The following is a 21,966-nucleotide window of genomic DNA, read 5'->3' as shown; positions in this document are numbered from 1 at the left end:
AAAGAATTGGCATTTATATGTCAAATATGGTAATTTTAAGCAATTGAAAGGATTACACCTCTGTATCCATGGATTCAGATCATTACCATTGGACTAGTTAATCATGTAAAGCATCCTGTAATAAATATGGACTGTAGGAGGAGGACAGATAGAAAGGGGGCTGTAGGGTAAAAACCACAGTTCTCAAAAATCATTAAAATCATTTTGGAGCCTGTGTTACCAAACATAGACGTGGTGTATAAGTGGACTGATATTATCATTTCTCATTACATTAATTTTTGAATGACTGTATAGAATTGTCTTCTGTTATAAGAATAATTTTTGAAGCAATAGTTACTCTAACTGAAGTGTTTACCAACTGGAAGTTTGTCTTTAGCCTGACCGCACTCGTGTTGTTCAGAGAATTACTAAAGTAGCCCATAGAGCTGCCTCCATAGCTGAGTGATCAATGCAGATGGCTGCCATTGGAGAACCTGGGTTTGATTCCTGGTACTGCTAGGGATTTTTTCTAGGTGGGAAGACTGGCCTGTTGTACACTCAGCCTCGTGATGCCAGCTGCAGAGCTACTTGAATGAAAAGTATTGGCATCACATCTGCTTAACCAACAACAGCCAGTAAATTGGCATGCTGACCCCCATCCCTCCATACTGCATTCATATGTTGTCATTGGCTGAGGATGACACTGTGGTCATTCAGTCCTTGGCTTTTTTTTTTTGTGCAGGTGGCTAGGTCCTCCCAACAGAGAGACTGGTCGCCTGGTGCAATCTTTTTAGTTGATACCATTTCAGCAAACTGTGTGTTGATGAGGATGAAATAATGACTAAGTCAATGCAACACCCAGTCTCCAAGTGGAGAAAATCTCTGACGCCAGCAGTAATTGAACCCGGAACCCTCAGATGACATTCGGACGTGCTGACCACTCAGCTATGGAGGTGGATTCCATTTAGCTGCTGCTATGATATTAAAGTGTGAGATTCTGGAGCTATGTATGTGTACATGGATTCATTTGACAGTGTCAAATTTGTGTAGTCTTGTGAGCTGACAGCATGCAATCTTATTTACTTGTAATTGATACATACCACAGTTAGTAAATTTTGTAGCACGTGTGTACTGACCATTTTACATCCTAAGCACATCACTCTTGACCCAGTAAATTTTGTAGCACGTGTGTACTGACCATTTTACATCCTAAGCACTTCACTCTTGAGCCTTCCTGTACTTTTGCCTCTGATAAATCTCCATATCACTGTAGAGATTATACTGATTTTTACTTTTTAGGTGAAAGTAACGATGAAGCAGCCCAATTCACTCGAGGAGAAGTATGTCCGGACTTTGCACAAAGGTGATTTCTTTGGAGAGAAGGCTTTACAAGGGTGAGTCTTAATACAGTATTTTACTCTATGTTATTGTTGATGTACCATTTCATATTACTGTCAGCTGTCATCAATTGTAAGAACTGTGTGTAGTCCATACTTCGCTGCTTCTCTTAACAGCTTTTATCACTGAGAAATTATTATAAAATTGGTTTCTGTCTCAGCGCATAGATTAGATATTTCATTTTGTGGAACTGAAAACCATCTTTAATTGCAAATTTTTGCCATTATTTCAATAATGAAATGATTAGAAAATAAATAAAATTTTTTGTGGTCCTAGGAGTTTTCAATTCCACAACTTTTGAACATTTGTTTGCTATAAACTTCAATGTGATTATCTCACACTTCATGTAGATCTGTACTGTTTGTCACATTGCCCAACTTCATTATACTCTGAAGCACCAAAGAAACTGGTATAGGCATTCGTATTCAAATACAGAGATCCATAAACAGGCAGAATACGCCGCTGCAGTCGGCAGTGCTTATATAAGACAACAAGAGTCTGATGCAGTTGTTAGATTGGTTATTGTTGCTACAATGGCAGGTTATCAAGACTAAAGTGAGTTTGATCATGGTGTTATATTTGGCACGAATGGTGGGACATAGCATCTCTGAGACTGCGATGAAGTGGGGATTTTGCTGTACGACCATTTCACGGGGGTACTGTGAATATCAAGAATCAGAGAAAACATAAAATCTCCAACATCACAGTGGCTGGTAAAAGATCCTGCAAGAACAGGACCAACTGAAGAGAATTGTTCAACATGAGAGAAGCATAACCCTTCTGCAGATTTCAAAGCTGGGCCATCGACAAGTGTCAGCATGTGAACCATTCAATAAAACATCATCAATATCGGCTTTTGGAGCTGAAGGCCCACTCATGTACCTTTGAAGATTTTCACTGCAAAAAGCTTTATGCCTTGCCTGTGCCTGTCAATACCAACATTGGACTGTTGATGACAGGAAACATGTTACTCTGTCAGAGAAGTCTCATTTCAAATTGTAGCAAGCGGATGGATGTGTGCGGGTATGTAGACTACCTCATGAAACCATGGACTCTTCATGTCAGTGGGGGACTGTTAAAGCTGGTGGAGGCTCTGTAATGGTTTGGGGCATATGCAGCTGGAGTGATATAGGACCCCTGATATGTCTAGATACAACTCTGACAGGTGATGCACATAAGCACCCTGTCTGATCAGCTGCATCTATTCATGTCCATTGTACATTCCAACAAACTTGGCAATTCCAGCAGGACAGTCTAATACCCCACACGTCCAAAATTGCTACAGAGTGGTTCCAGGAACACTCTTCTGAGTTTAAGCACTTCCACTGCCACCAAACTCCCCAGACATGAATATTATTGAGCATATCTGGGGTGCCATGCAACGTGTTGTTTAGAAGAGATCTCCATCCCCTCATACTCTTATGGATTTATGGACAGCCCTGCAGAAGTAATTGTGTCAGTTCCATCCAGCACTACTTCAGACATTAGTCGAGTCCATGCCAAGTCATATTGGGGCACTTCTGTGTTCTCATGGGGGCCCTACACAATATTAGGTAGGTGTACCAGTTTCTTTTGCTCTTCAGTGTATAGCACACAGCTGATTATGATGTTGATAATACCAAAATGAACACATCAACACATTGTGTAGTAGCTAATTAATGACTGATGAAGCTTTTTCAGTTACTATTTAATTTTATACTTTTAATATACTTACTTTGATATGCATGGACCTCAATCCAATATTATAAAAAATTACAGTATTTTTTTAAAAAAGAAATCTTTGCCTTTGTGGGGCTTCTGTGTTATCTGTAATATTGAAAAACTATCTGAGTACCTGGGGTTGCACATGTACGTATTTATTCCATAGTCTGTCTCCTCCTTTCCCCTCCCCTCCCCATTCTATGTCCATCTGCTGCTCCTCCCCTTCTCTGCCCATCTGCTCCTTCGCCTCTCTCTGGCCATCAACCCATTCCCCTTCTCTATCTATCTCCTCATCCCAACTCCCACTCTGCCTATCTCCTACTCCTCTCCCTGTCCTTCTCTTCCTCCCCCCTCTCTCTGTCAATCTCATCATTTTCCATTCCTCTGTCCATTTCCTCCTCCCCATGCCCATCTCTTTCTTTCCACCTTCTCCTCTCCGCTATTTGTGTCCATCTCCTCCTCCCCATCTTCTCTCGCCATCACTAGATTATCACCTCACCCAATAGCAGGCTGGTGGTTTCTACACCAACAATTTCTTTCCAGATATTAAGTAATAACTGTAGTATGAGTGTCAAGTGTGTAACTGTAGTGTGTGTATCAAGTGTGGTTGAAATGGATCCTGGGGTTTAGGAGCTGCTTTTTACCTACAGCTTTGCCAGAGTATGCACATGTTAGATATATTTCATACATATCTGTACACACCCTATTTCATCTGCATCTCTAGCTTTCGCCCTGCAGTTTAGTTTTTATGAAGCTCAATGTTTATGACATTATATAACCTGAACAGTGAGTCAAACAATGATATAATTTTGCAGATACACTCAGTGATGTATTTGAATACTGTATGCAATATGTGTTGTGAATAGAGTCAGTAGTAAAGACATATTAATTAATATGTCATGCATGATGTTGCAGTTTTTCATGCACCTGAATGCTTATGATGTCATATCCCTAGGGCTGTGTGTCATGCAGTGGTATAATTTTATAGGTGTATTCAGTGGCACATGTGGAAACAATATGAAAAATTTGTTATGAATAGTGTTAGAAGCATATAAGTCATAAATTTAAACATATCACATGATGTGGCAGTTTTTCACACATCTCAGTGTTTGTGACATCAATATAATTTTGCAGGTATATTCAGTGGTATGTTTTAATACCATCCACAAAATATGTTGAGAATACAGTAAAAAGTAAAGAAGTAATAAATGAAAATGTCATGTTAAATGTGGCAGTTTTACTGCATGAACAGTAAAAATGCAGTAAGTGATACAATTTTTTCCTTTCATAATTTTGTGGAGATTGTCAGTGAGTAAAAGTTTTGTAAAGGTTTGAAATTATATGTAAAGTTTGTTGTAAGCCACTATGGGCTTTCATTCTTAAATAATGGATGAATAAAATCTGGGATTTCATGCACTGTGAACTACATTACTTTTTCACCTCATCTCTACCCCTTTGATAGGTATGTGGTTTTACCCCAAGAGTGATTCTTTCCAGACAGCAAGTAGTATGTTTACCAAGTTAGGTTGAAACAGGTCCAGTAATTTAGAAGGTGATGTACATACATATGTATAAAATTTTTATAATATAGGTATATACGGGTGTTATTGTATAGACTGCAGGTATGCTAGTTATACAGTGATTAGCAAATACTTTTTCCTTGCTTCTTTTGAATGTTTGTGTTGAAATGAGTATTTGGTTGTTTATAGTTTTAGCACAGGAAAAATTAAATTTTCTGTCCTTATTGTGAATAATGAACAATTTCACCTTTGAAGAAAAAGTGATTCAGTTTTAGGCAATGATTACATATGTGTAATGTTCTACTCATAATTTGTCCTTTCAGTATGAGCTAAATCTGTACATTTATCTAAACCTGCATCTATAATGTACAAACCACTATGATGTTAAATGGTTGAAGATCTCAGGCAAATTTTTTTAAATAACTATGTAATGATTTTTCCAGTTTACTCTTAAATGCTTTGTGTGTTGTTACTGTGTCAATTACATTTTGATTTTCTCTCAACAGTGATGATCTGCGTACAGCAAATATTATTGCCTCTGACCCTGAAGGTGTCACATGTTTGGTGATTGATCGTGAGACATTCAATCAACTAATATCAAGTCTGGATGAGATTCGAACGCGCTACAAGGATGAAGGTGTTGAACGCAGGAGGTAAATTCACTGCAACTTCCTAAAAAGTAATCTATGGATAAATGTCTAATTACTTTTATTGAAAATAAGATATTGTTTTCATTAATTCATTTATTCATTCACACAACAGATTCCATCAATCACTTTGGATGGGGTCACAGATCATATACGATAGATGGTAGGAAATTAGGAAAGAGTGGTAACAAAGGATTGACAAATAATGTATGTCAGCTGAAATGTAGACTTTTCTCCATGTAAACATTAAGGGAACATTTTACACTCTTTGTTTGTTTTTTACTGTTATGAAAACAGCATTTTCCCAAACTCTCAGCTGTATGAAGTATAATATAATAATACCGAAGCATTAATGTCAAATTAAAGCACATGAATTCAAGAAAAAAGTAAAAATATAAAAATGAATCACAATCATATTTGAAACCGAAGTGGAGCACATACTTACAATTTGCCAAAACTGAAATTTTCATGTCTGGGGCTGAGCTAATTGAGTGCTAGTCAGCTCCAGTGTCATTATTACTGTTTTGGAAGTTATTAAATGCACATTTCTATCCTGCTTCAAATTTTGATCATATGCATTCATATTTTTCAACTCAACAATAATTTTATCTGTTTTTACATGTTAATCTAAACAGGGCATAGATTATCTTGTTCAAATAATAAGTCAGGTAAATGTAAATAAAATTTCTTTCTGTAATAATAATAATAATAATAATAGCAACAGTAGCAATTCCCTAGGCTGGAAACAGAATTGGCTGTTGAAGTTCACAGAACCAGAGGTTCTTAAGTGTAGAATTGTTTAAAAAAAAGTTGAGTTTTTTTTTCAAAAACAATGTTTCACAAGAACTGTAGTATGGATAGCAGTCAAAGAGATACAGTAAGATGCCATTCAGTAGAAATTAAAATAGAAGTGTAACAGATACAAGGTAAAATGCAAGAAATTAGAGAAGTACCATGAAAATGAAAGTACTTGAGAAATTAGGGAAGTGGAAGGAGACATTGATAAGAGAAATATTATAAAATGACATAGGTTACAAAAAGCAGCTGCAGAAAAATTTAAACAGAGCAGTAGTTAAATACAGAAGAAAAAAGTATAAGAAACACACACACACACACACACACACACACACACACACACACACACACACACACACAACTGAATAACGTTGAAAAGAAAAAGAGAACATAGTAAATAATAATGAAAGAAATGGGAAAGATAATGAACAGAGGGTACATGGGGGCAGGTTTTCCATGTGTGAAGCCAGGAATGATAAGTGTGTGGTAATAAATACATTGAGAAAATAGTAGACTGAAAGGGTTTTATTTCAGAACTTGATTTAAGATAATCTGAAACCTGAGATAAAAGCTGATTAATGTACTGAGGCTCCATATTAAATAATGTTACAAGCAGAACATCATTCTTTTATTTTAGAGGGAATTTTAAAGTCCTGCCAATGAATAAGGTAAAATAAAAATATATTTATGGATGAGATTTTTAAAATTTGAGTGGAGGGCATTGGTAACATTCTTGTGGAAAGTATCAACAGCGATGTCAATATATCTTACAAAAAGAGAGGTTAGGAAATAGTTTCATTTTATTTTATTTTATTTTTATTTTTTTTTAAAGTAGTTGCAGGTTTTAAAACACTTACATTACATGCTTTACAATGGCCTTTTATTATTACAATATGTGGTTCAGTTAGGAAGCTCCTAACAATTTAAATGCATATAATGAAGTTCTAAATTTTACCACACATAGTCGTCAAATGGCCATAAAAATATTGTATTATACAATTGTAACTGCCAAATTGTATGTGTTTTTCACTAGACAAATTTGTAATTGTGTGTAGTGGGAAACTGTGTACAGACTAACTGACACACTTAATCTGTTTCATGCCATTCTATAGGATCAGTGTCAAGGTAGGAAAGTTACCATAATTATATAATAGATGTGATTTTTTACCATTTAATTTCCCTTTAATCCACAGTTACAATATTTTTATAATTCACCACACTTGTTTGATTTCCTAAATGCATGTAATACACTATATATTGATTGAATAATAACCCCCCAATTAGTAGTGTGCTGCACAACATTCTGCTTTTAAGGTAATACATGATCTAAGCAGCATAGATGCCAAAAGACAGTGACAAAAAGCTGGATTTGTTGCATTCCAAATTTCTGTTATTAATGAGCAATATAGGATCTTTAAGTCAGATGAATTTAGGAGCTGTTCCATGTATGTAAAGACGTAAAACACTCCTGACAGCAATAATTTTTCACATATGTTTGGTGACATCTTGCTGTGTCATCCTAAGCATACTGGGACACCATGGTAACATGTTTTCCCTACCATACCCTATAACACAATCTATAACACATATCCTGAATATCTTTTCATCACAGCAATTAGTAAAACAGGTACACTTTTGTCCCAGACAAATTAGTCTCTTCTAGAATTCTGTTCAGTCCCTGGAGTTCGCATTTCAAACTGCACTATATAATGAACGTATGTCACTATACCTTTGAATTGTACATCAACTTAAAATGTCTTCACTTCTTATATTCAGTTACCTACTCCCACTGCAAGTAGTGATGATCATAATGCTATAGCTGTGTCATTTGATAAACGCTCTCAGAGAAACAGGTGCATGCTGCTGCTACTTAGTTAGTTATAGGTTTTGTTTGTTTGTTATTTCTTCCTCTTTCCCTGTCTCATACAACTTTCCTCTGTACAGGATTGATGAAGAGTTCAGGGACGTTAAGCTGTCAGATCTACGTGTTTTGGCTACATTGGGAGTTGGAGGTTTTGGCCGTGTTGAATTAGTTCAGATTGCAGGAGATCCTTTACGTTCATTTGCTTTGAAACAAATGAAGAAAAGTCAGGTGAGTCTGTTCATCATTATTTTATATTCAGATACGTCCGTCTGTTGTTCAACAGTGAACGTAGCTCATTTGTAACTATACAGTATTTTCATTTGTTAATTGGACTATATTTATAGATATAATTATGTTAAGTAGTTAAGCTGCTTTACGACTATTAACTGCCAGATCATTCATATTTGATAGCCTGCAGTACTTCAGATGCAACAGTGTTCTTATATGTGATTTTAAGGTCATGATGATGACCATGTTATAAAATGATGCTTGTTTATACTATAGACATGTTATGTGTAGTTCCATAACTCTTGCACTACAACCTGTCATGTAATAGGACCTTCTCTAACCTGGCAAAAAACAACAAAATGGTGCAACTATAGTTTCATAAGCCAGTGGAACAGCTATGCAGAAATAAGTGTTGTTGCTATCTGAGAAATGTTTCTACATCTGATTGATATCTTCTAATGCCTGATATTATATGAAAGTCCACACAGAATTATCATTGTAAAATGTCAAACGAAAAATGCCTTCAGCTGTCTATTTTTCCAATTTTATTTTATATTGCCACCATTTTTGGCATTACATTATGCCATCTTCAGGCCCCCTGACCGACATGTAGGAAGAATCGTACCTCGCATACAATTGAAATAGGGGCCAGCATGCAGTCACTGGTATGTGTAGGCATCTTTATAACAATGTGATGATTATCAACTACTTAAGGAATGAATATTCAACCTTTCAGAAGTATGTATAATGCAACACAACTTATTAAATAAAAAATATTTAATGTAAAAATTTTTAATGCCTAGACTGCAATTTTCAGTATGATGACTAGTTTCTGTTGTTTTCTACATCTACCATCTTCAGACTGTTCAAATCATAAAAAAAGTGGCGGACATGTATGAGAAAACCATTATCATGAGCTGTAGTCATGCAAGACTATGACTATTTGAGTATTTAGTTAAAAACTTCATCATGAGCAAATGGGGTTGTAAACCATAGTCTCTCAAGATGACGGTAATAAAGAAGGAAAATTATGTTGAAAATTGCAGTTCACACATTAAAAGCTTTTTGCAATAAAATTTTTTTATTAAATAAATTACATTAGGACTCCTGTCTCCTACCCGACAGTGTCAGGCTCTACTAGCAAGCCACAATAACAATTTATTACACACAGCTTTGTTTGTACATATTTTAATATGTGGTTAAGATACTGGCCTTGCATTTTGGATGAGTGAGGCTCAAATCTCCTCTGGCCATCCAGATGTTTCCCGTGATTTTTCCTGAATAAATCAAAGCAAATTGGCAGAGTGGATTTTGGAAAAGAACACAGTCAGTTTAGTTTCACTCCTTGCCCAGCCTGACTTTTTTCTTTATCTTTAGCTTTGCATTTGACAAGTCATTAAACTCTACTCTTCATGCTTTCCAAGTTACTGTTTTGTCCTAAATATTTTGGGTACAAAGATTATTGCATAACTCTTAGTTTATGTATTTTTCTAATAAAATTAGTGTTGTGAAGATAAATATTTACTTATAAATTAAGGATGATGAAGAACAAAATCTGTTCCTAACAACAAAAGAAACTGTTGTGTACATTGTTTCATATGTTTGTTTGCACAAATGAGTATCAATTTCTCTTTGACATGTGTCCTGAACTAGATGAACTGGACCTGTTCCTCAGAAATTTACTCCTTAATGGCATTTTACTATCATTGTCATCATCATTGTTATACTATTCATTATTATTATTATTATTATTACTGTTATTACTATTATGAGGGTCATTCAGTAACAGACAAATTGGTCTAGGGAAGAAACTGTTAGTAGGGCAAGTTAGGTACTTTATGGCTTTAAGTTGGCATCACTGGGATGAGCTCTGATCAGCTGATGTATCAAAATTGTTTTGTTTATAACCTCAAAAATACATTTCAAGATGGCAAGACCGCTTGAAATGTTCACATTAATTGAAAACCATTCCCTTATTTATTTTTTACTTGCTGAAGGCGAGAAACCAGTGAAAAGATACTGTAGAACGTCTAAAGTTTATGGTCAAAGTTGAACGAATCAGGCAAATTTTTACAAGGGGGTAGAGCAGTTCAAAAATGGTCGCGACTCAGTGACTCACGAACACCATTCTGGCTGACCAGTTGCAGTTTAAACTCCCTCACTTGAAAGTCGAATTGATGACATTATTCGTGCCGACTGCCATGTGACTGTGGAAATAGTGGTTGATAACGTTCAAGTTAGTACTGGTACTGCTCATAACATTGTCTGTAACAAGCTGAAGAACCGCAAAACATGTGCAAGATGGGTCCAAAAGAAGTTGACGTGGCTACATAAGGAAACAAGATCAAAAGTGTGCACAGAGCTAAAGGAATGATATGGAAGAGAAGGTGAGCACTTCCTCAACAAAATTTTCTCTTGTTATGAACCTTGGGTTCACTGTTGTGAGCCAGAATCAAAAAGACAAAGCATGGAGCGGAAGCACACCAACTCACCTGTTAAGAAACAATTCAAAACCCAAGCATCAGCAGGAAAAATCATGTTGATAGTATTTTGGGATGCTGAAGGTCCAGTTTTTTGTGATTATCAAAGAGCAACATACAATGAACAGCCAATACTACTCAGATTTGCTTTTAAACAAGGTGAAGCCAGCCATGAGAGAGAGATGTCATGGATCTCAGAGGAGGGGTGTGATTCTCCAGCAAGACAATGCAAGTCCTCATATTGCTCAACTAACTCGCAAAACCATTGACAAAGTGGGCTGGGAAGTACTGCCTCATACCTCCTACAGTCCTGATTTAGAACCTAGTGCTTTCCATTTGTTTGGCACACTGCAGGAGGCATTACATGGGAAGAGGTTCCAGGACAACAAGGGCATGAAAAAGTTTGTGGGAAATTGGTTCAAAGATCAAGATGAAGAGTTCTTTTCAGCTGGAAGAAAACAGCTTGTAGCCCATTGGAAAAAGTGTATAAACGTTCAAGAAGATTATATTGAAAAGTAGAAGAAGTACTGTTTTGTAAAAATAAGATCTCTTCTCTCCAGACCGATTTGTCTCTTTAATTATTGAATGAGCTTCGTATTATTATTATTGCTTGTAGTACTACTACTACTACTACTACTAGTAGTAGTAGTAGTAGTAGTAGTAGTAGTAGTAGTAGTAGCAGCAGCAGTAGTAATAATAGCAGCAGCAGCAGCAGCAGTAGTGTAGATAGTAGTAAAAGTTTTAGCATTATTGTTTTGTTGCTTTAAACATTAATTCTCATTATTATTTAATTTTCTGCTCTGTGTGCTAGCTTTCTTTTTATTTCTGTTTTGTCTAGTACATTTTTTTTATCTGTTCACAATGTGTGTGTCTCACTTTCTCTATTTTTTACTTTGAATATTTATGCTTACAAACATTTCTGTGCCTGAAGTTATGCCAGTTTGTTTCACATTTGTCTTAATCATAAATTTTGTGTCATTCTATGGGCTGATAACTTCTTTGCTCTGTTTATTTCATGGTTTCTATGTAATAGTATGTTTCTTCTTTCTGTCTCTATATCAGAATAACTACCTTAGAAGGTTTTACCTGGTTTGTACAGTGTACTTTTAGATAGCACATGATTTAATATTTTTGTCTATTTAAATTTTTGTGTATTTATTTATTTGTTAGATTGTGGAAACCAGGCAACAGCAGCATATAATGTCAGAGAAGGAGATTATGGGAGAGGCCAACTGCAACTTTATTGTCAAATTGTATAAGACATTTAAAGATAGGAAGTATTTATACATGCTTATGGAATCTTGCCTAGGAGGAGAATTATGGACAATTTTGAGGTTTGTACGTTTCCTACATGTATGCCTAAGTGAGATTTTTAAGCATTCTACAATTCTGTTCTTAGTATAACAGATATAACTGTGTGTCATCTAGAATGTTACTCATAAAAAGTGTCTTACAATTATCAGTAACTGGTAGGCTTACATGTACAGATTATTAAAGTAAAACAGCATACCAATAGTACTTGTTCCAAAAGAGGCGTGTCTGTGCACCAGCTGCCAAACTGGGGGCAATATTAGATTAATTACAGGCTGCACAGAGTCATTTAAACCCTCATTCTCCCTGTGTTCTGTGTGCAAATGGAACAGGAAAAAACCCTTATAACTGGTATATTGGGATGCACCCTCTGCCATGCATTTCACAGTGGTTTAGAGAGTATACATATAGAGGTAAAAATACTGCTGCACATTAATGATAGATAAGACATAGAAACATTTTAAATACCAGAAAATTCTGCTACCAGGAGCAACAGACACATACTCCTCCCCCCCTCCCCCCAAAAAAAAACACATATGTCTATGGCAACCCTGACCATTTATACGTAAAACACAGTTTTAAATTGGAGTTAAGCTTTCTTGTGCAAATGTTAGTTTTTGAAACTTTTCTTTCTATAAAAAACCATTATAACTCATTCATTTTTTGCAGTTGTTGTGTTGCTTGCGTGACTTGACTACATTATTAAACAAGCAAAATTTTTTATAAATTGGACACTGTAATTTTTTCCTTTGTAAACTAAATATTCACTTTTTTATACCACTTAGAGAGAGAGAGAGAGAGAGAGAGAGAGAGAGAGAGAGAGAGAGAGAGAGGGGGGGGGGGGCTGGGTGTGAAGGCATTTACAGGATTTCACATGCTGTTTAACAACTGGAACTTTGTGTCGCAAGACTTGTAAGTATTGAGTGGCAATAATTCAGTCACAAAACCTTCAGGCAACGAAAGTGGAGTCCCCTAATGCATAGGTTTCTTGATGTTGAGTGAAGATGAGGTAGCCTTTCCAAATATTCAGTATTTTCTTGGACAAATGCATCAAAGATTATGATGCTAATTACACCATTTGGTCCAATGACACAACTTTATTAGTGAAGTGAATTGTGATACACGAAAACTGAACTTATTGGGCCTATGGAAAAACCAACATTATGAACAAGTAGCAGTTAAACTGGTGAGAGATAACAGTGTAGTGCAGTGTTCTGGTGAAGGAATTATGGAATCATTATGCTGTGAAGGAGATTTGACAAATAAAGTCACTACACGCACCTAGATGTAGACTGCTCTTGCCAGCCGGTTGTTGCATAATCCTGTTATTGTCATGTTTGGTTACTCAGTGTTGAAATGCCTATTAGGAGGAAGATAAATAAGTAAGTTTCAAGACTGAACTGTGTCACATTGTATCTTCGAGGTACTATGAAGGCCACTGTGTACTGGCATATTAAAAGGTCACAGGCACATCATCCCATGACAGCTACAACTCATGAATGGTAAATCTAGTCCCTTGGAACCTGCAGCTACTGTTATTTTCACAGTACAGTAGATAACATATGCATAAAGATAATGGTCATCCTGAATATTTGTGCAGTGCTATGACATTCAGGAAGTAAAAAACAAATGATTAATTGTTTGGAGTACAACACTCATTTAGAGTGGAGAGTGATTGTGCTGAGTGTTGGTTATGTGTGTAAAATATGATCCAAAATATTCTTTAAAGAAAGGTAAAACATAATCCCTGATTTTTAATGTGGATTTAAGATTTTATGTTAATATTACTACAGTAATGTTAGGGCTAATCTGTCTGCTTTGAACTTAACAGTGGCATTCCAACAATAAGCATAAAATGCTCTCCAGCTGCCAGCTGTATAGCTTTAATGCACCAAGGTTTCTGTAATTTTTATCTTTTTTGACATATTATGGTGTAGTTTCTCTACGTTTGTAATAAATTGGTTAATTTGATTATTCACATCAAAAAATAATTAAATTATTGCTCACAGAGTCTGCTTGCTAGTTGAATTTCATTTCATGTCTTACTTAGAAAATGTTTACTTGTGGTTACAGGGACAAAGGGCATTTTGATGATGGCACAACCAGATTTTATACTGCCTGTGTGGTTGAGGCTTTTGACTATCTTCATAGCCGTAATATTATATATCGTGATCTCAAGCCAGAGAATTTGCTTCTTGATAATGCAGGGTATGTCAAACTAGTGGATTTTGGTTTTGCAAAAAAGCTGCAGGTAAGTCTCCTTTGACTACTGTTTCTTAAATTGTTTTTGTATGGTGTTCAATAAAATTTAACATATTATTTTTTCATTTTCTGTCTTACTATGACTTGTTATTTATTTTAGCATGGACGAAAAACTTGGACCTTCTGTGGCACACCAGAATATGTTGCACCCGAAGTAATTCTGAATCGTGGGCATGATATAAGTGCTGACTACTGGTCTCTTGGAGTGCTTATGTTTGAACTGCTGACAGGTAATGTTTCTGATTATGAGTGGATTTATCTTGCTGTGAAATAAATTCCGTGTAAACCTTTTGACCATACATCAATAGATTTGCAGATGTTTAAAACTGGCTCCCAAGATTGTGAAGTGTCTTATTTTTCATTTATATTTTTTCAAAAGGTTAAGTGTTTCAGTATCAGTAAAAGTCGAAATGCATTAAATGAGAAATACATACAGATTTGCAGTTAATTTTTTCTTTCTTCATGTTCATTGTAGATTGCAAGGAAACCTGTTGTAATATTAGTGTCTGCTGATCTTTCAACCATTTTACAAAGTTCCAGAAGGGAGAGAGAAGCTGGAAAATAAAGTTGGTTCGTTGATTTCGGGGGGGAGGGGGGGGGGGGGGCAAACGGGAAGGTCATCAGTCCCATAAAATTAGGGAAGGATGGGGAAAGAAGTCAGCCATGCCCTTTCAAAGGAACCATCCTGGCATTTGCGTGAAGCGATTAAGGGGAATCATGGAAAACCGAAATCAGGATGGCCAGATGTGGGTTTGAACTGTTGTCCTCCCAAATGCAAGTGCAGTATCCTAGCCGCTGCACTACCTCTCTTGGTGGGAAAATAGAGGAAGCGTGTATGCAGAAAAAATTATCTTTTAATACCACAGTAGCAGCACACATTTAGCAACTGAAGAATAATACAGAAAAGAACAGTTGCTGCTGTAATCTTTGTTGTCTTTTTTGTGGCTAAGAAACCACGGATTCTGAAAGTGCAACAGTCTTTTATATTTTGCGAGTATCTGCCAATTTGCTGACACTTATTGGCTGAACACTAGAAATAAATGGTTTAATTGCCATATTTTCATATGCTGACAGTGTTATATTCTTCTGTTGATCAGGGACACCACCATTTACTGGGGCTGATCCAATGAAGACATACAACATAATTCTCAAGGGTATTGATGCCATAGACTTTCCAAGGACTATTACTCGCAATGCCATGGCACTTATTAAGAAACTATGTCGGTGAGTGAGTTAAATTACATAATTATTTTTCTTCATTCTATCTAAACAATAAAAATTAGTGCAGTTTTTTAAAATTCATACCTGTATTTCTGCTCAGTAATGTTCATAGATCTTGTAATGTGAATGTAGATCATAGATTTGTGCATGAAAGTTTGATTGAGAATACCAATTTATGCAATTCTGCATATCAGAATGTTGATAGAATGTCAAACAAGTGTTCTCATACAGTAAAGACAAACAGTGCTTCAAAGAATGCTGTTAATAGTAGCTATAGTCTTTGGAGTGACACACTGGAAATTATATTAAGTGGCAAAGTTTACTTTCCATCTTCTATAATATTAATTTTTCTTTGTCTATTTCAGGGACAATCCTGCTGAGAGACTTGGTTACCAAAAGGGTGGTATTAGTGAGATACAGAAGCACAAGTAAGAAAATTTTCATAATAATCTCCAACTTTTATTATTTAATTTTCCTGTAATAGAAAATAATTTCCTGTTATTTTTATGGCAGTACACAGTGCTCCCTATGTTATTAACTAGCACAATATATGTGGAAATATTGCATAAACCTTTTCTGTTCTGTATTAGACACCTTTTACTGGGCAGTATAAGGATGCTGTAACTACACTTCTCATATCAGTTTGATTGAGTGTACTTGGAACTTACAAGCAAAAAACACACTCTTATGTACCTGCTAGTGACGGGGAAGTGCATGCAATGTACTCAAAGGACAGTAAATTGGAGAAAAGCAAATAACTCTAAACAGTTGAAATGAAGCATAGATGATACGAAAAAATTTACAAAAATTTGCCAGTAAGGATACTTTACAAATAATAAGCAACAAAATGTGTATTGCACATAGTAAAGTGTTTTTATTTGGGTGGTGATATGTAACCACATAAAGATACAAATCACATTTCGATTTCATATTCATGTACCTAGTACTGCTCAGTAATTCTTCTGCACAGTGGAAGATAATTTCTCATATTACTGAGTGTATCACAGAGAATAAGAGGAAACCGAGAGGCAAAGTGACGAAGTGTATAACAAGTTGTTCTCAAATAGTAATTATATATCATCCTGTTACAGATTTCTCACCTCTTTTTAAAATAATACAGTGTGCATTTTGTTCATATAGAGAGACAGCAATACCATACTCTCATAAAACTTTTTGTTTTGTGTGGTTTACACTGATGAAAGGGTACTCTAAATCAATGAAGATTTTTATGAAGTCGAGAATTAATAAGGGGTGGTTGAATTTAAACTAAGTATTCTTCCCTTGCATGTGACTCACATAATGGACATTCAGAATTCAGTATTACTGGTGTCCAAAATTAAAGCAGCTAACCGCTGTTTCCCAGTCCTGTGTCTGATTGACAGTATAATTATACAAACTGTTAACAGATGTCTGTAATTGTGTTCTGCATGGAAGATGGCATTCTGATCAATGGACAACCATGCCAGCTATGACGTCAGGGCACCTCCCAAATGGGGTAGTGTTTGCCGGGTAGTCTCACAGCCACAATCTCTGTGCACACAGTCACAGACAGTGCAGTATGCCTACCAGACTCTCTGTGGTGGAGGGCCATAGGAAAAATGGAAGCAGGGCAGTCACAGGTTGATGTGGCCTGATGTCTTAATGTGAATTGTTCTGTTGTTTCTTGGATGTGGCAACAGTTTATAGAGACTGAAACTGTATCCCAAAGAGCAGGGCAGTACCAACCATGTGCAACATCAGAGAGAAAGGACCATTATTTGGCTGTAAGGTTATGACCGTACCGCCTTAGTACTGCATGGCAACTGGCATCTGATTTTGCAGCACCTATAGGACATGTTGTATCAAGGCAAAGAGTGTACAGAAAGCTTCAACTGAGTGGCCTATAGTGTTGGAGACCTGCTGTATGTGCACCTCTGAAAGGTCTTCACAGAAGGGATCATCTAGAGTGAAGTCATCAACATGCCTCCTGTATGGTCGAACAGTGGACTAATGTTTTGCCTGGAGAGTGATTCTCAATGGATTCACATCTGGAGGGAACCTGGAACATGATTTGAGGACCAAAACATTGTGGAAGGATCCCTAATGGTGTGGGCAAGGATTACATTGACCACTCAAACAGCTCTTCTTGAAGCTATACAGATGAATTGGCAAAGTTCCACTTGTGTCAGGTATCATGATCAGATCTTCAGACCTCATTTGCGGTTGTTGTCAGATGCTGTGGGCCCACACTTGATACTGATGGATGATAATGCTCAATCTCATAGAGCACGGGTTGTTGATGTCTTCTTGGAAATGGAAGATATTACATGCATGGCTTGGCCTGCTTGCTCTCCCAATTTGAATCCAATAGAGCATATCTGGGATGCATAAGGAAGATGGGCTGCATCATGTCAGCATCCACAAATCAGACTTGCGAACAGCTCTGAAGGAAGAATGGGCGTTATTGCCTTAATGTGGGACTGACAACATCATTCACAGCATACCCCAATGTTGTCAGGCCTGTATTGCTGCCAGAGGTGGTCACACCCCATACTGAGCACATTAACCAGTTGTTGGAATGTGTGGGCAAATCTGTTAAGTTGGAAAAAACGAAGAACATTTTTGTCTACTGTTATGCATGTTATAGTTTTTTATGTTCTGTATCCTGTACATCATTTCTACTATACTATCACCTGTTTATACTGTTTTGTGGCAAAATAAACACACCCTTGCAAAATTTCTGTTTGTTGCTTTCATTTTGGACATCAGTGTATATGAAAACAGTGAGACAGTACACAGCATGTTATTGAACCATTGGTGATTTAGGACCTGCGGAATAGATGATGCTTAGGTACAAAAGGGCACATTTTACTTGAAGAACTAACTGTCGGAAGATTTATGTAAAGCTGACCAAAAATACATCCAGAAACAAGGTACTCAACAGTGTTTGGAATGATTTAAACAGAACCCAGTTGCTTTAAGTACAGATTTGATGCAGAATTATAGTCAAAGCAGTGGGTCATATCAGATGGTCCTACACCAAAAAGGGGGAAAGATTATAGAGAATTTTTTCTGGACTGTAAAGGAATTATTCTAGCCAGTTACCTTCTGAATCGCAACGTAGTAACTGATCAATGATATAGAAGTTTTTTGAACAAACTAAATGGAAAAAAAGTGAAATGAGACCTGGATTACAAAAGACTAGGATAACATTTCATCAGAGCAATCTGCTTGCCCACAAAGCAGCTCTGGTGGTGGGAAAACTAAGACATTTGATGCATGAATTACAGTATCATCCACTATACTCATCATATCAACAGAAATGAATTGCAGAATGGTGAACTAAGGCTGGAAAAAATTTGTTGTGCAGTAAAACTTAGCTTCTCATTGCTGTAAAGGCATCACAAAGAAACCAGCTGAAGTCATTAGTGAAGGCTTATAAGTGATAAGCCGTTATATTTGCAGAGTAAATTCATCGTCAAGGAAGATGAGATTTCTATGTGCTCAAAATTATCTAGACAGCTTATTGTATTTATCCTTTAATTACAGTCTGACTCTGATGCTATACTTGATTCAACACTAAGGAGATTTCCTATCCACTAAAAAAAAGGAAGGGAACAGAAAAACTATACATACTGCACAAAATAACCATTTTTCTAAAGCTATCATTTGACATTCTGTCTTCTGTTAATCATTTCCAGTTAAATATACACCATATCCTGACTGTTATAATTTTTTTTGAAGTAGGTTTCTTAAGTACTTTCATAGACATAAAACACCCTATCTTGAGATACACCATTTTGTTGTCTGTAGTAATTAGATTTATTTGATCCAGATATTTTTACCAATACACTTCAATTTACAATTTTCAGGTGGTTTGATGGCTTTAATTGGGAAGGTCTTCGCAATCTTACATTGACCCCACCCATTGTGCCTGTTGTGCGCAATGTAACGGACACCTCAAACTTTGATGCCTACCCTCCAGACAGTGATGGTCCTCCTCCTGATGACCTTACCGGCTGGGATGCTGACTTCTAAGGAAGTTTCAGATTTACAGGGGAAAGTGCCAACAGCAGAAAGCCTGTCTGTCTCTCATTGCAGGAAGGTTCATTGCGTGTTTGCGACAAGAGCTGACAGAATGCAGATAATGTCTATGAAATCATGCTATAGATCCATGTCTGCTTCATCATATTTTCAAAGAAATTAAAATAACAATTGTGAAATTGTTTTCAAAGTCTCTCTTGGGCTGTGCTACCTCCTTTCATCTTATTCCGTTCACAGACTGAATATTTTTTGATACTAAATTGTAAAAAATACCTTTAAGAGACCAGTACGCACACTAAATGTAATATGCTTATTACTTTGACACATTGTTGCACATTAATCATCTATGTACTCGCCAAATATTGAGCATATTAGGATGAAAATCTTAAAAGCACTCAAATTTTTCAAAATTCAAAGAAAATAAACTATAATAAGTTAGATCATCACAATAATAAACAACATGCTAGTTGGAAATATTAGGTACAATAATTGCAGTATACATTATTATGTTATCCATGTGTTTTTTGTAATAAGAATGTCATTTAAATATGTGTGTCAGTAATCTGTATTACTATCTCTCATCCAGCAGAATTTGAAATGATTTTCAGCAAGTTATATTTTGTAATATATAATTTATTACTTCCTCTTCAAGTATACATTTATAATACAAAATGTCTGAATTACAGAATACTACAAGGATAACACATAAATATTTAAACTAATAAGAATGAAAGGAATATTATCTCGCACAGTGAAGAAGTGAGATGATAGACCATGGCATTTATTACATGAAAAATAATGTAATTTGAAAACCTGTTTCCTTAAATATAATTTGTGTGTAATTTTAAAGATGCAGCAGTCTTGGATCAAGTAACATGTTTTTGTTTATTGCTCTGTCAGCGTTAGGATATTATGGTATTTCAGAGAAAGAAAAGATAGAAGAAAGTTCCTTTGTTGCATATACGTTTTTACTCCAGCTTTTAGAATGTTATTTTGTACTTACCAGACATTACTCATACTTTTGTTAACAGAATTTCTGTAGTCTTACCGGAAATGTATTTACTGCTGTAACATCAATGCTTACATGTAATCCAGAGAAAATTTGCTAGAAACTGGAGGTGTTTGTGGTTATATCTGCAAACGGAATAACAAAAGCAGTGCCATTTATCTTTGTTACAATTTTTTTAAGTTTTCAGTTTGGTATCTGCACTTATCTTCAAACTTTATCTGCAGAAGTAGGTCATCGCCAGTGATCTTTAGTTTAGGGACCAAAACTGCTCAAAGTATTGAAGTTGCCAACGAGAGGCATGTTGTATTTTATGTACATATATGTTTGTTACCTTTGTGATCTGAAATGGTCATGTGAAATTACTTTGTCATCTTTTGTTTTGAAATTCTATGATGGTCTCCACTCACTCCCTCTTTTTCTTTAACAAAGAGATTATATCTACAGCTGGAGCTAGGTAACCCATCAGCTTCTTTGAAATTTATGTATATACTAAAAATTAAATGTCACATACATAAAATGCTCTAACATCAAAATGATTTGAACTGTGAGCTCAAATGTAAAACTTTATGATTGTATCTGTAAACTGCTTTTGTGTGTTTTGTACATACAGAAATTGATGATCTTTTATAAAGGTCAATTGTGTCATTTAAAATAGTCCAAATTATACAGAAAATAAATGTTAATATTTTTTGACCAACTGAAGTTATTATTTACTTATACCAGGACTACCACACCACCACAAGTGTGAAGGTCCTAGAGGACAAAAAAATATTCCCACAGAAGAGCAAATGTGTTTTTAGAGATAAACTGAATACTGATGTTTCCATGTCATAGTTTTATGGGCCCTCCATTGGGCCAATTGCTTACCGCATTCTTCACCCTGGCATCAATTCCAAAATGTTTCCCGCCTTTTGTGCTGCATGTAGAGATGAAAATCACTGTGCTTCATATGCCAGAAGGAGAGACATCTGACATCTAGCAGTACTATTTTCAGCTTTCATCTGCAAAACAAAAAAGGCAGCTGGTTGTACTGAAGCTGTGTAACTGACAAAAACTCATCTGTCACGTTATGTGATTGGTTGTGATAGATGTGAAAGCAGCCACACTAAGGTCACTTTAACTATCAGGGCTCTCCTTTCACTGGAAAGACTGTAGTATCAAGGTTTAGACTGCAGATTGCCCATCCAAACAGATACAGCAGTTGTAGTATTAGCGTGAGGGCAGACAGTATATAAAGAAGCATAGTACAATAGAAAACAATCCTTATGACAATACTGATTGCACTGCCTTTTGGTACAAAATCTGACACCATCTTAATGATACCAGTAACCGTCTCCAAGGGTTTTGTGTTGACAGAGGTTTTTTGAATTTACACTGTTTTTTGGGTGCTGAGGAGTAATGATCTGCACTCTCCGGGGGAAGATAACCAGCAAGAATTTGGCCAAGGAAAGTGTCTACATCTACCTAATGCTCCACAAGCAACTATAAAGTGGTGGCAGATAATATTTCCTGTTGTAATACTGTTAAT

General features: G+C 36.1%; 1 protein-coding gene across 1 annotated transcript in view; it reads left to right on the top strand.

Moving 5' to 3' along the window:
* Positions 1 to 21,136, top strand: part of LOC126457316 (uncharacterized) — a 235,499-nt gene extending 214,363 nt beyond the window's left edge. Inside the window, exons 6-14 of the mRNA XM_050093510.1 lie at positions 1,279 to 1,373; positions 5,105 to 5,251; positions 7,985 to 8,132; positions 11,783 to 11,946; positions 13,997 to 14,174; positions 14,286 to 14,415; positions 15,283 to 15,409; positions 15,772 to 15,834; positions 19,258 to 21,136. Coding sequence (XP_049949467.1) covers positions 1,279 to 1,373; positions 5,105 to 5,251; positions 7,985 to 8,132; positions 11,783 to 11,946; positions 13,997 to 14,174; positions 14,286 to 14,415; positions 15,283 to 15,409; positions 15,772 to 15,834; positions 19,258 to 19,423 — 1,218 coding nt within the window. The 3' untranslated portion in view covers positions 19,424 to 21,136. The remainder of the gene's footprint in view (positions 1 to 1,278; positions 1,374 to 5,104; positions 5,252 to 7,984; positions 8,133 to 11,782; positions 11,947 to 13,996; positions 14,175 to 14,285; positions 14,416 to 15,282; positions 15,410 to 15,771; positions 15,835 to 19,257) is intronic.
* Positions 21,137 to 21,966: the final 830 nt, after the last annotated feature.

Source organism: Schistocerca serialis, chromosome 2 (genome assembly GCF_023864345.2).
Source record: "Schistocerca serialis cubense isolate TAMUIC-IGC-003099 chromosome 2, iqSchSeri2.2, whole genome shotgun sequence".
Lineage (NCBI taxonomy): Eukaryota > Metazoa > Arthropoda > Insecta > Orthoptera > Acrididae > Schistocerca > Schistocerca serialis.
This window is presented reverse-complemented; position numbering and strand designations above follow the sequence as displayed.